This window comes from Fundulus heteroclitus, chromosome 18 (genome assembly GCF_011125445.2).
Source record: "Fundulus heteroclitus isolate FHET01 chromosome 18, MU-UCD_Fhet_4.1, whole genome shotgun sequence".
Taxonomy (NCBI): Eukaryota; Metazoa; Chordata; class Actinopteri; order Cyprinodontiformes; family Fundulidae; genus Fundulus; species Fundulus heteroclitus.
In genome coordinates, this window is record NC_046378.1 from 23,313,273 (window position 1) to 23,329,076 (window position 15,804).

The 15,804-nt window shown below is 42.1% G+C and overlaps 1 protein-coding gene across 1 annotated transcript in view; it reads left to right on the top strand.

The window, feature by feature from the left end:
* Positions 1 to 14,626: 14,626 nt before the first annotated feature.
* The window catches only part of cux1a (cut-like homeobox 1a), a gene marked incomplete in the record, with an annotated part of 82,915 nt that continues 81,737 nt past the window's right edge, over positions 14,627 to 15,804 (top strand). The window contains 1 exon segment of the mRNA XM_036149824.1: positions 14,627 to 14,788. Coding sequence (XP_036005717.1) covers positions 14,726 to 14,788 — 63 coding nt within the window.

Consider the following 15,804-nt stretch of genomic DNA (forward strand, 5'->3'; position numbering starts at 1 on the left):
AATCACCCCGCCGCCATTGCAATGCCGTGACACACCCTTACAGTAACTGAAAACCTTTGGCCTGTTGTTCAGCCGTGAGTTGAGATAAGGAAGAAGTAGAATAAAAGCCGCTGCAGTCACGTAACTCGTTATGCTCCCTGCCCACGTGTCCTAAGGATCATTTTAAATAAGGTGAAAAGCGTTCATGCCAGGCCTGTGCACACCAACATCTAGACGTGGCAGGGCTGGTCAGGCTTCCAGTTCCTGCTGAATGGGCTTTTTGTGAGGCCTGTTTACTGTTGGAGGGTCTGAGGTGTGATTTCTTTGGGTTGGATAAACACCTCGACCCAGAATGCAGCATCCTGCTGCAGAAATAAGCAAAGTCTGACTCCTGTTGATCCCGGATCTCATGGAAAATACAGATATTTTTCAAGTTTAAGTTCAAAAGCGTCAAAAACCCTTGGCAGTAATAGCAAATGAAGTAAGAATAAAATATGCAGCTCTTTACGGTCTTATTAACAGGTTGATATTTTAAATCTTAATATTTGATCCACAATGTAGGTGGCTGTGCAGGCGAATCTCAATACATTAGAAAATCTTTAAATACTTTCTTTCACTAACTCAATTAGTGAACAACACGTTATATAGATTAATAACACACAGACAGATGCTTTCAAGTCTTTTATTTTGTTAAGATTTTCTTCTAACAGCTCAAGAACACACCACATTTAAGATTTGAACATTATCTACATCAGACCAACCGATAAAATTTTTTTTAATACATAGACGTTGGCTTATTGAAAACTACATTTATGACCAGGGGTGCAACAATAGAATGATCTACATCGATGTATCGATTAAATGATTAACGATCCAATTACATTGATGTAAATTGAAAACATCGATCCGTATCGTAATTTTTAAGATGCGCCTTTATTTTGACATTCAGGCATGAGACCATGGTGAACGGGTGATCTTTTATTATTAGTATTTTAAAATGAGAAGAATGCTGTTTTTTTTATTTAAATGCCCAATACCTGTAAAAGCTTAGAAATAAAATGGTCAAATCATTTTTGTTTTTTTTTTCTGAGTTGATATCAATGTAACTAATAATGGGCAGATAACGCATCATATGGATTACAAATCGTAACAGACTTTGTTATATCACTAATATATCGTCATTCAAACAGATCCATCATATTGTGACAAAGGTGGTGATTTACACCCCTATTTATTACCTCCGTTATAACGTTATTTTCAGAAGGTTCTTTTAATCTCACAAACAGGCCTCGTCGGAATGCATATCTTGATTTAGTGGGTTGTACCTGTGACTCTGTATTCACGAGCAAAAATATCCATACAAATTAAATTTTTTCACTCATTGCAGCCCCAGACTTGTGTGAAAAACCAACACAAAGCGTTGGCTGAATACAAACGTGGTGAGCGTTTGTATTCAGAACCCAATACTCTGACCCCCCAAATAAAACCCAGTACAGTTGCCCTCGTAAATCACCTTATCATTAAATTTAATTCACATTTATCTGATTTAAGTTAGATACAAATCCAGCTGTGCTGTGGAGGCCTCTGAGGTTTGTTAGGGAACATTTAGTGAACAAAGAGCATCGTGAAGACCAAGGAACACGGCTGGCAGGTCAGGGAGAAAGATGTAGAGTAGCTTGAAGCAAGCAATGTTGTAGAATAATATCTCACAGAGCGCTGCGCTGCGCTGCTCAATCCATAATCTGGTGATGGAAAGAACACGACTGCAAAGCTGCCAAGACACGACGGGCCATCTAAACCGATATTAATCAGTGAAGCAACCAAAAGGCCCATGGAAGCTCTGTTTTCCAGAAGCCATGCACTGGATGGAGCGAGCGTGTGGGAGAAAGGAGAACAAAACAGATTATTTTTTCCTGGCCTACATGCAAAGTACTGTGTGTTGGGAAACTAACACTGAGCACATCATCCCAGTGATGAAAAATGGCAGTGGCAGCATCATGCTGTGGGAATGCTTTTCTTGGGTCAGGCAGACGGATGGATGATCCCGACAGAAAAGTTATTAGAAGCTGCCAGAAAATTGGGACTGGGGTGGAGGGTCACCATCCAGCAGGACAATGACCCTAAACGGCACAGGCATGGCTATGTAATAGTTAAGATAAGATCAAATAATATAAGAAATACCTTTTTCTGTCCCACAGTGGGGAAGTTTGGATGTTACAGTGGCAAAAATACATAGGGTCACACCCTAGATTAGTGGTATTAATAAGAAGCTAATTTAAAGTTAAGTCCTAAAGCAAAAGAGAAAGATTTTATCAGTGAGACAAAAAGGAAAATATTGCACAATTATTGATAATACGGCATATTCAGATAAAAAAAATCCAGTATTCAAGTTAAACAGAGTAAAGGCAGCAGCTGATTTACAGAAAGATGTAAGAAAAGTGTTAAATCAAAGTTTAACTCATATTTATGTAGGGGAATGGCCTAGTCAAAGTAATGGCCTGACTATGTTAAAAATCATATGTTCAGCATCCCATCTGACTGAGTTTGAGCTGTTTTGAAAATAACAATGAATAAAAAAAGTAAATCTCCGGATGTGTAAAGACTTCACTTTACTTCATGTTAGTTAAACTAAATCATTAACGCACTTGTCTCATTGAATCAATCGAAGAAGTTAAAAAACTCTGTCAAAACTGTCAAAAAATATGTCCAATAAGCTCATAAGTAGCCTACAATTAAAATTCACAAGGAGGGAAAGTAGCGCTATCTTCCACATAATTTACATTGTGTCCTTGAACCCTCTGTTATCTCAGCTTTAAAGGGTTAACATAGATATATATATATATATATATATATTAAGAAATGATAAATAAAACCAGAGCGTTGTCAAAAGTCGTGTTTGTTTAAGTGATAACAGGGCAAAAAGACGTTCTGTCAGACAGTTTAATTTATTGCTGGCTCTCTTGAATGCAGAAATAATAAAGCATGGGGATTATTAATGGAAGGTCAGTGGTGCCGTGGTAGATGATGGGCTTAACTGGAGATGGGCCCCTAAATTATCTTCTGCTTAGTTGAAGGGCTGTGGACATCCTCTACATGCAAAAAAAAACGCTTCTTGTTTACCACCACTAGGTGTCTCCCTATGCAAGAATATAATCCTCTGCAGAGTTCTCTCTCTCTCTCTCTCTCTCTCTCTCTCTCTCTCTCTCTCTCTCTCTCTCTCTCTCTCTCTCTCTCTCTCTCTCAGTGTGGTGGTATTCAGATTTTTTTTCTGCAAGCATGCATGTTTAATTTTGCAAATGAATAAACATCTCAGCTGGAAATGAGGCATCCAGCAGCGGAGCCTCGAAAAGGTTTGTCTTCGATGTTTTATGGATTAGATATGACCCGGCATCACAGCACACCCTCCTCTAACCAAAGGATGCTAACAAATGAGTCACAGATCTAATGTGAGGATCCGACACAAAACAAATAAAGGGATTCCAAAGCAAGCGCGTTCCCCCCTTTTTTTTAGACAGTGAAGCCCACACAAGGCTCTCCACCTGAAAAGGATGGCCTGTTCAGGTTTGCTTGAAGGTATTTTGATCAGAAGTCATGAAAAAATGATGAGGCAGCAGGCTTGTCTGTTGTGTCTGCCGGGCAGGAAAAACACGGCATTGCTGGGACAACATTATTCCTCCCCACAGACACGGAGGATGTCATGAAGTCTGACTGAGAGCAGTGGAAAAAAAAAGAAAAAAAAAAAAAGAAGCCAGGCAGACAAGCAGGAGAGGGAGGAGATGAAGTAAGAAGCATGTGTGTCTCTCCACTGGGTCCTCCTCCTTCCTGTTACATCCATTCACTTTTCCTCACCGTGCAGCCTCTTTATGTGCGTGTGACTGGTTATCCCCATAAGAGGCCCTGTATTCTTTCTGCATTATTTATCCTCCACCTCCTTTCATCTGAACGCTGCTATTTTCAGCCCGATCATTTAATGTCCTGCCGTGGGTTATGTTGCACCGAGGAGCAGCATGAATCAGCTTCAGGATGAGGCCTTAATACCTTAAACACATGTGCACCCCCTTCATCAGATAAGGCAACGGATTCTGGGGGAAGGAAACGATCAGGGTGTGTTTTGTCTTCTATCGGTTAAATTTTTTTTCTTTTTTTACTTGTATAAATTAGTTTTGTGCAGTTGAAAGAGTAATAGAAATAGTTAAAGTCGAACGGTTCGCTGACACCGTGAGCTCAGATTACAGCCCCGTGCAAAAGTTTTAAAGCAAGCCAAATCCCTTACAGTCTCCTTCCAGTGATCCAGATTTTCCTGCAGTCTTTTTTTTTTAAGTGACACTGATCGACAGATTTTAAGGCCTTCTGAAGGTCTTTCATAGTTTTTTTTTTAGCTTTTAGCTGCTCTTTCACACCTTTTTTTCCTTACCTGATCGTGACGGTGTGCCGTACGGCGCACATGGTTTAGGGTACCTGGAAAGAAGTCGTAACAGTTAAAAATGAAATTTAGCCTTTGTTAAATGATCTATTATGTGTTGCAACAGCAATGGTTTATCCTTTATAGTTAACCTTTTTACGCATGGATGATTTATGGGTGAGATCAGCCAAAGTCCAAAAATTAAAACTTTGAAAAACTAGCAAGAAAAGTCCCCTAACCCTTGCAAGAAAATCTTGATAGCAGGATATAAATACAGATTATTTAATACTCCTTTACTGTTCTGCATCATTTATACTATTAGAAATGGTTAACAAATAATAAAAAATAATGTAACTTCTCCTTTTAAGTTTTGTTCATGTGAGGAACTTCCTTCTTTTTGACATTCTTTTTGAGCAATAACTAATACTGTAATGAGTAAGTAATAATAAGATAAAAGTATTAAGGATTAATAATTGCACCATATTTTTCCCTTTCTGATTTGTTCATTTTCTGCCTCACAACTTTACTATAAGTTAGCTTTTCTATTCATATTACCTGAGCTAGCATGTAACCGGTGCATTCTGTGTACATGTTTTTGCCACTGACTGTCACACAGACAACAAAGTTATTTCTATTCTGTTCTATTCTGCGATATATTCTATTCAGACATGCTGTTAATAGCTATATAAGGACATGTATTTGAATGAAAAATAGTTTATTTATTTATTTGAAATAGCCGTTTCCGATCCGCCTTGTTTCCACCTGTGGTTCCAGGCTGGCTGGTGGGAAATTAAAACTGAAATGAAATAAATGATACAATGCTGCGGCGGCTAAATGTTAATAATATTTCACCACTCAAAAAAACAAAAGCACAGATCTGATGAAATAGAGCAAAACACAAAAAGCTACCAAAGACTGAAATGGCAACAAGATATCGACAGAGTTGCTCAACTTGTCCTCCGCTTTCTTCAGTTTCTTCAGTACTGAACAAACAATAAATGAAGGGAAATAGACAGTTTGAATTACTATTGATCAAGACCCCTTTAAAGATTACAAAAACCTCTGGCTCATTGGAAAAGCACAGTACAATATGATTTTTTAAAAATAAATTCTCCTTGAACCTTCTATTATTATTTCAATAAACTTTCTGCTCTTCCACCAGTAGTTTAGAGAATAAATGTCTTCAGATATGTTGCAGCTAACTACACGTGGGCATGCGTGCAGCGCAGGAGACACAGAAAAAGTCTCGTCAGCTTATTCTGCATTTATTCCAGAAACAGCAGAGTGTGTCATTTACGGACTTTGCATTGAGTTTCCAACGGGTGCTTTGCGACTTTGCCCCTTTGCCTTTTCCTGCATCTGTAGCATTTGGTCCGTCTGCCATCATGTGTCAGCTTCCTGCTTTGATTTAATGTCATTTTCTATAACCAGCTCATATAGTTTATTTTAAGGAAATGCGGTAGAGTGACTCAAAATGTGTCATCTATTGATTTGACATCCTGAGCTGACTGCTCCAAACAGCAATCAGAAGCACACCCGATATAAAAAGGCTAAAATATGAACTAAAATTTACATTAAATTGATATTTTATCTCTATAATTGATCAAAACTAGTGAAACAGTAAGTAAAATGCATTTTCACACAGCGGTTAAGTACACTTTTGGCTCAATCGTTTGTTTAGATGGAAGAGGTAGAAGCACTTTGGGACAAAACAGCAACTCGGGGTGAGAAATAAGAGTCCAAATTGGTGAAGAGGTGAACCAATCGTTCTTCAGACCTGTGTTTACTGCTGTCATTATATATTTCAGGAGTGAGAATACTTTGTGTCGTGCGCACTTGTGTGGATGTGAGAATAGCGGCACAGAAACAAGCCTCCAGTATTTGATGGGACCTCCGGGTCTTCACTCATCTTCCTTATTGATTTTCTCTTGCTTTCTGTTTTGCACTCCCGGGGGAGAGGATGTCTCAATTGGTCCCGGCTGATGAAGGAGAAGCTGAGCGACAGAGAGACACAGACAGAGGAAGAGGAGGAAGAGGCAGGACGTGGCCTGTGATCAAGCTGATTGCCGGGGCCCCGGCGTGACCCCTGACCTTGATCACGACCTGGGAGGTTGCCCCCGGGGGTCAGAGGTTGTGTGAAAGTGCCACCGCGGCGATTCACTCCACTGCCGGGTGATGATGATCTTATGCAGCCTCCCCAGCCTGTCCGACACGATCAGTGTTGCACTCCTGCCCGCGGCTCCCGAGGGCCTCACATCCGTCTGTAACCGGGCCACGCGAGGCCCGCTAAAAGCACCTTGCAGGCAGAGACCGTGAGCAGGAGAGGCAGGGACACAAGCAGGGGGGGGGGGAGGCTACGAGACAGCTCGGCTGTTTTATTTCATCCCCCGTAGCTCCGGCTGGGCTGCACATCCAGCGGTAAAGTGGCAGTGACACCATGAATGTGTTTATTTTCTCTGTATTTAAACTCCACCCAAATGTGCGAGAGCTGATGAGGTTTTTTTTTTTTTAATCTCTGGGCGCCGACATGTTCCTGCAGCTGCGTTCTTCATGTGGAAATGTACATATAAAAGTAAGACAAGATCAAACTGTTTACAGATAAACGTGCATACAAGATGTCCATCGGCAGACGGATTAATAACTTGCGCTGAGTTGCGGCGTGCAGAAAGCATCCCCCCCCCACCCCCCCTCCTACTGCTTCAAAGTCATCCAGATACCATTGAAGTTCAGTTCAAATCCTTGTGGAGACTGTGTGTTGAGATGCAGAGTCGAAACGCTGCAGATTTGCCTCGCAGACTCGTGCTGCAAGGACATATTTGGCCAATATTGATTGGAATCATTCAGCGTACTCAGAAGAAGATGAAGGGTCTTTTGGAAACGTAAACAACCTAAGTTGTAGATCCGTTTCACGTTTTGGAAGCAGACAGCACAATTAGTTTTGTTTGTTTTGTTTTAGCTTTTGTTCAACAGATTGAACAAAAGCGGGATTGTGGCTCGCGTTGAAACTCAGAGGTGAGTTCGGAGTGCCGATCGGGACATCGAAGGCGGTAATTCAATTGTTCACAAATGGAGAAAACGTGGAAAAGGGGATGAATCTTCACCGACATGGTTGGCCTACCAACATCCCAACTAGAGTATATCAATATTTCATCCAGGAGGTCACAAATCAACCCAGAACAACGTCCACGGCACTGAAGGCCTGACCTGTCTCAGCTTGGGTCCGTGTTCCTGATTCCACGGTGAGAGAGAGACTGTGGCCAACACCGCTATCCTAAGAAAGCTCAGACTGCACAAAACACAAAGGTCTGCCTCACATAAGCGGATCCCGTTACATGTTGCATAAATCAAACACACCCGTACTAACAGTCAAACACGATGGTGGCGGTGTGATGGTCCTGGGCCTGCCGTTACTGACTGAACCACAAATCCTGCCCACTTCCATAAAGTGGTGAACGTTAATCGCCAGGCCGTCGGTTTGTGACCTGGGAGAGCACCAGGGCTGTGAAGCAGCACGATGATCCAGAGCGCACCAGCAAGTCCACCTCTGAAAGGTTTTGGAGTCAAACCCTTGACCTATAAACCTGACGGAGAAGCTGCGGCGTGACCTTAAATGGATCGTTTCTGCTCGCTAACTCTCTATTGTGGCTGAATTAAAGCAATTCTGCAGAGAAGAGTGGAGCAAAATTCCTCCACGGTGAAGTTAAAGCCTTATTATCAGTTATCAGAAACATTTGATGGCTGTCAATTCTGCTGAGGGCGCCACAACCAGTGATTAGGTTTGAGGGATGATCCCCTCTTTGAATTGGACCAGGTTGAGTTAGACAGCTTTTTCCCCCCACACTCAATAACTCTAATCATTATTTAAAAACTGCATTTTGTACTTAATCAGGTTATCTGTGTCTGATAATAAAACAAGGCTTTGAGCACTAATTAAATTATAACGCAATTAGTGCGAGTTTTGGAGATCATGCCACGACTCTTTATTTAGAGTTTCACAATCCACTGTAGGGTCTTCTGCCTTAGATTAAAGTCAATTTCCTGGGTAAGGCAAGGCGTTTATCTAAAATAAAATTATTTTTAGAGCTTTGGGTAAATTTTCTTACTCTAAAATTGAACTTTCACCACGCAAAACATACAGTCAATGTCCAAAATAATGCAACTGTTAAACAATCGGCCTGGTGATCACGTGCTTTTTGTTGACTCCAACTTCGAATTCATCCTTCGCTTAATTCCCCGTTTTCTTCGAAGCCATGTCAGAGCCGTAAAAACACGTGTCGCGTTCCTTTCAGCCCGGCTTCTTGTGTAATGGTGGGAGATAACTATACAAATACAGCATAATGGACACATTGCAGAGCTACTAAGCTTCCCCGGATTATCTGAGACTCGTATTTCTGGTTTGGCTTAATGATAGGTAGCGTCACCAGTCGGGGGCCAGGCCAGGGAAACGCTGATTAACAAAGAGAAAGAAATGACAGGATTAAACGGCGGATTCATCAGCTCATATGCAACTAAAGGATCAGGAGTCCTTGTGCAGATGAATTGGGGGGGGAAAAAAATGTATATGAAAATGGATTCGATGCTTAATGTAAATCACACTGCTTGCCATTACATCTTAATGATTAAATCAACACATCTGTATGCATCTGTTTTTTTTCATACAGCCGGCGGTAATTCAATGTATTTTATACAACGCATGTGACCGGCTGTTGATGAGAAAAAACCCGCCGTGGGCCTGTAAATCACAGCATTATGCCCATAAATGAAGTATGAAATAAGGCGCAGCTATTTGGGTTGCATATCGGAGCTCAGCACTGAGCCCTATTCATGCTCCGGGAGGAGACACAAACAGCTTCAAATCAAATCAAGTAATGGCCTGAAAGGCGAGGTAATTCCAGGCACAAGAATGCCCACCTTTGTGTCCACACGTATGCAGCCAAAGAGGTGTTATTATCTATGGCAAATTCTCCTGTTATTTTTGGGTGAATACAATTAAAGTGCAATGGCTGTGAAGAAACTGGAGAAAAAAAATAACGCTATGCAATATTTTTGGGTAAATGCTCTCGGCCCCTAAAGAAGGAGGAGAAATAAAAAATGTGTGAACACAGGCGTTGGGTTTTCCACACTGCGGGCCCTGACACACACTCACAGACACACACATGCACGCAGTGGAAGTTTAAATTTGGGAAGCCACAGAGTGCTAAAAATGAAAACAATGTGTGCAGCAGATGTGTCACCTTGATAAACCTGAGGCGGCTCAGGCTCGGGCTCGGGCGGAGGCTGGTGGTGGAGGAGCTCCGGCGCGGCGCTCTGGGTTTTTAAGGTGAATTAGGCAGAACGGTTTGACGCGGCGAATCCCGCATACAGTGTAATTAGATTCTTTCCATATTTCTCTTAGGCCCGTCGACACGCTGAGAGGGTCAGAGGACGCGGTCTGCAGGAGTGACGCCCCTCGGGGGGGGGGCAGCCAGGGTTCAGTGCACTGCTCAAGGTCACTTCAGCAGCAGATCTGGATTCACACTGACAGCTTGACCACTGGCTGCTGCAGCCCGGGCCCCGCTGCAGCAGGATTATCGGACAAACGGATGCATGTAGATGAAATTCCTGGGTCTAAACGTCTTGGTTGAGTCACTGTAGTCGGCCTTAAAACTGCGTTTCTCAATTTGTGTCCAAGGCCAGAGGCAACTCAGAGGAGAGGCTCTCTTCTCTGCTGCAAGCGTAGCAGCTTTAAAGCAGCGGCGCACCAATCAGGGAAATGCATCCCACCTGCAGAAGGCCTGTTTCTCTCACCCGAAAAGGAAAATACGGCCGGGACTGACTGCAGCCGTAACATGGGGGCTCGTCCGGGAGCTGAACCCGGGACCTTTCGCACCCCAAGCGAGAATCATACCCCTAGCCTGGTGGAGGTAACATCCCTCTGTGGGGTGGGGGGCTAAGTCTGTGTCTTTGATACGGGGGAACCTGCGTTTGAATCCCGGTTGCGTCAGGAAGGGCATCCAGTGTACTCACCCACATGCCTTCATTCCTGCTAACACCACACTATTTATCTTTTAAACGTACCTTTATGATGTTCTGTCCTCAAACTTTTAGCGTTCTCGTCTATTCATCTCTGCTGTGTCCTGACTGAACTACAGGAGTGCATTTTCTCAGTTCCTTATCCTCTTAAATTTGTTTGATGAATTTATCTGTTTCTATGTGTAGGTGTTGTTTACTTAGTTTAATCCGATCGCCTGCTTCCATTCCTTTATGGGGAGAATGTGAAATGTTGTATTTGTACTAAAAAGCCTGCAGATGTCAAGAGACGAAGGACAGTGACAAACCGCTGTTTTACAAAAAAGAAAAGAAAGAAAAAAAAGGTTGTTTTCACCTAAATGTGATATTCAAAAGGGTTGTGCTGAAGAGAATATGATGCAAGTGATGTTTTCCTTTACGTGTATCTTCCTACGCCGTACGAGCAAAAGCAGAGCATTTTCTTTTAACGCAGCTGTTCTGGGAAGGCCTCAGGGGGTTTGTTTAAGACGACTAGTGAACAAACAGCATCGTGAAGACACAGCATCACAGCAGACAGGTCAGGGAGAAGACTGGAGCAGGGTGAGGTTCAGTCCCGTCTGTAAAAAGCAAGCGTATTCGTCAGCTCCACCCAAACTGACAGGTTAGAAAGGTTAACATTACTCCGGGAAGCAGTCAAGAGGCCCATGGTGACTCTGGAGGAGCTGTGGAGACGCACAGCTCAGGTAGGACATTTTGTGGACCGCACAACTATCAGTGGTACAATCTACAAATGTAGCCTCTGATAAAGAGTGGCAATAAAAAAGGCATTGTTGAGAGAAAGCCACAAAAAGTTCTGTTTGCAGTTACCCACTAAAAAGGTGCTTTATTCAGGAAAACACTGTATGTAGGAGAAAGCTATTACCCTGAATACAGAAAGGTGAAGCACGGTGGTGGCAGCATCATGCTGTGGGGAGGCTGTCCTTCAGCAGGTACAGGGAAGCTGGTTAGAGTTGATGGGAAATGGACGAAGTTAAATACAGGTCACTCCTGGAAGAAAGTCACTTGAGTTAAAATACTGGAGACTGAGGTATTAATTCAAGAGGACTGAATATAAAAACACACAATATATATATATATATATATATATATATATATATATATATATATATATATATATATATATATATATACATTTCTTTGTTGTTATTCGAAAACCATTTTCGTTCAATTTTATGTCGGTTTATGAAAAACAATCCCGATAAAATACAATAACATTGGTGGATGTGATGTAGCAAAGTGTGGGAGAATGCATGGGCTCTAGGGCTCAAAGATGTGGGGAAACAAATATCCCCTCAAGATGCAAAAAAACAACTACAATTGCAATGACTGTAAAAAAGACATTAATGAAGAGAATAAAATGACCATAAAGAGATTTACACAGGGCAAGACAGAGACACAAAAGGACCATAAAGACATATGGAATGGCCATAAAGAGACAATAAATGCAAAGAGCTGTTAAGTTAAAGAAATTGACTCCAATGTACCTGTAAAAAATGACCAAATGCTAGAGATAAATAATCTTTAAGAGATGCAAAAAATATATATATACATGCAATATCTAAGATCAGCTATCCTCATTTGTGCATTTCACATTAAACATTGTGAATGTTACATTTTAAAGAGGCAAAAAAATAAAATAAAGCATTAATAGAATATCCACTGCTAAAATGTCATGAGTCAGTTCACATGGCGCGGACACTGGCAGCACTTAGAAATACGCTTTTTTTTTAGCATGTTTTTTATCTTATTTTAAAGAATTTAGCTACGGCTCATGGAGCGCACAAATCTAAACCAGCTGGATATAGAATGGAAGCAAAACGCTCCTATGGGTGATACCGATGTGTCTATATTGATAGAAATGGTGGGTGGTGCTCTTGGTCTCCGCATTATGATTGTCCCTATCTTCACAATCAGAAATAGTTCCAAATGAATAAGTTTGAATGTCCAGTAATTGAGGTAACAGTGTAGTCGCCTTCTTCAAATCAGCCGAGAGGCAGAGCCAAGATGCCCATAGTGGCTTTGGAGGAGCAGCAGAGACCTACAACTCAGGTGGGATAATCTGTGCTCCACAAATCTGGCCTCTCTAGGGGAACTAGTGGATTGGAGTTTGTTGAAAGGGATGTAGGGCGGTCCATTGAGAACCAAACTGAGCTTTCTGTCCTATATGCCCAAGATGTGAGGCAGAAAAACGTATACACTGATCCCCAGAATGGTGGCAGCATCATGCTGTAGGCTTATCTGTCTTTGGCAGGAAAAGGGAAGCAGGTCTGTGTTGATGGGCTGATGGATGGATGGAGTTAAATACACATGAGTACTGAAAAAAATGTTATTAAACAATTGTTGGAGGCTGGAAAAGACTTGAGACTGATGCAAAGGTTCGCCTTCCCGCAGGACAACAACCCTAAACACACAGCCAGGGCTACAACGACAGACTTGGTATCATAGCTTTCACCTAAATCCAACTGAGAATTTGTGGCAAGGCTTTAAAAATGTAAATGTTCTGCGTCCGCTCTGACTAATCTACAGATTTCTAAAGCTGAAAGAGACATAGCTTGAAAAGGGCTTGAAACTATGATCACAGTGAAAGGAGGTTCCCAAAATGGACTCTGAAATGCTGAAGCCACAAATGGACTCTGTACCACTTTCGTATACTACACGGTTTTAATAATACTCTCCTGGATACCGTGAATAACACACTGTCTATTTCCCATGCATTGTTTACATTGTTACATTGTTTTACATTTCAATTGTTTACATAAATCGCTGCTGCATCTTTATCCTGAAAATTTGTGCAATTTACTGTGATTTTTCAAGCTGTATGCAAACGAAATTCCGTTCTGTACGCACTTTGTGCACACAAAATGACAAATAAAGCTGTCTATGTCTATGTCTACAGGACTGTCTCAGAAAATTAGAGTATTGTGATCAAGTTCTTTATTTTCTGTAATGCAATGTAATGCTGTTATAATTATTTTTTTTTTTACTTGGTCTGAGGAAATATTCAAATATTTTGAGATAGGATTTTTGAGTTCTCTTCAGCTGTACGCCATAATCAGCGATATTAAAACAATAAAAGGCTTGCGATATTTCAGTCGATTTGTAATGAATCCAGAATGTATGACATTTCATGTTTTTTAATTGCATTGCAGAAAATAAAGAACTTTATCACAATATTCTAATTTCCTGAGACAGTCCTGTATATATATATTTCTTCTTACAAAATCAACAATTTCAGCTACATGATTAAAACATGAAAAACCTTCGTGGTGCAGAGAATTTCAGCCATCACTACTTAAAAAGTGGACTTCAAGAAAAAGCAGTAATTTCTAAAAGTTTGGATACACAATTTTTAAAAAATGTAAAGGAACATTTCAATTGGAAAAAAGAAAATCATCAGAACCAAGATGAGCTTTATTGATAAGTAGTATTTTACATGTATTATGGCCGGTATACACTGTGCAATTTTAGCAGCCTTCCAGGACTACTCCGTCACATACGATCACCGCCTACTACTAAATCAGTTATGACGAACGACAATAAGCAACTTCATTAGCGTGCTCCGCATCAGCGTGTGTCATCCAACTACAGCACAGCACCAGCTCCATTAAATATGTACAACGAACAAAATCAGCTGTTCAGCCGCAGGCTCTACTCTTCAATCCCAAATCCATCCAAAACAAAATCACACTCAAATAAGTTTAATTAAAAAAAGACAGTCCATTAATAAACGGCAGAGTTCTCATTGGATGAATCTGAACCTGGCAAACTGATGGCTACTCCAGTGGACACTGAATGCATATGCATGCCACACTTTTCAGAATTTTACTTTTAGTACTAATTTTCTTGCACTAATCTGAGTATGTCTGTCACGTAAATACCAGTAAACACGTTGACGCTTGTGGCTCTAATGTGGCAAAGTTCAAGGGGTATTTATACTTTTGCAGCGCGATTTGTTGAGGGGGGGGGGCGCTCTTGATACATTAAAACATCAGTTTTTCTTTCAGTCCACTTTTTTTTATTTCACTCCTGAAAAAAAGAAGAAGATTCGTATTGAAGTACCAGTTTAGCTGTTTACCTGTAATTTCTCAATGTTGATAAAATGCTATTTAAGCAATTATAATGGCGTTATTAAGGAGACACGCCGGCGTGCTGGCTCCGCTCCACGGAGCAGCCGTCTCCGGGGCCGTGCGGCGGCGCCGATCCAGTCCGGGTCTTCCCGCCGCCCGGTCCTCTCCACTGAACTCCAACCCCCGCGCTCTCTATCAGCATCTCATTCCTGTCTCAATATGTCTCAAGATGGCGGCCAATGCAGGATCGATGTTTCAATATTGGAAGCGCTTTGACTTACAACAACTACAGGTCAGTCCGAGCTCCGTTCTCGCCGCCCGGCCTCTCGGTCTCCCTTCGGCCGCGTCGGCGCTCTCGCCGGCCCCGGCGTTTTTATTTTTTTGGGTGGTTTTATTTCGCCAGCAGCCTCCGTAGGTTTGTTTCGGAAGAGAATCCGGGACCTCGTCCCTCGCATTGATGAAAGTGGCTCTCTCGCTGATCAGAAATTGATCCTCTTTGTTCAATTCAACATCGATCGGGGAACCCTGCAAACCGGGGCAAGCCGGGGCGACGCCGCGGGGGGGTGATGCGCCGAAATAGAAAGCTAAACGGCGGGGCTTTGGTGGCGGGGGGTTACAGAAGAAGGAGCTCTCGGCTGGCTATCTTTATTGCGTGTTGTTCAACTTTTAACCGGAGCGAGTAGTAGCCGTAGTTAGCCGCGGCGCTTTAGCCGCCGTGAGGTTGGATCGTTTCGGGGGGGAAGGAAGGAAGGAAGGGGAGGGGAAAAAAAAAAAAAAAAAAAAATAAAAATAAAATAAGTGCGACTGGTTTACACGGTGGCGCTGTGGCGACACCGACCGTAGAGACACACGGGAGCTGTTTTTTGGGGCTTTTTGTGCTGTTTTTGCCGGAGACATTTTAGGAAGTTTAGCGACGTTACGGGCTAACGGTTTTGGAACAGTTTATATGGAAGTCGTTTCGGTGATTATGTCTGATGAGCTCGGCTCTTCCCCCCCTCCACCACCACCTCCACCTCCTGTCGGCATTCCCACTTGACAGTGAGTTTTTTTTTTTTTTTTTTTTTTTTTTTTTTAAACAGACATTGCCACGTCTGTGGAAGTGGACAGAACGGGACAGTTAGCAGCACGAATGTTAGAAATGTGTCAGACCGTGACCTTGTGGATGTGATAAACTCCTTAAAATGCACCCCCCCCCCCCCTTTCCTCCTCTTAACACCCCCCACGCTCCACGCAGGAGATATGAAAAAAAAAAAAAAAACATATTGGGCCGGAATATATTAGACCATGTTTGACCTATCACAAGACGCG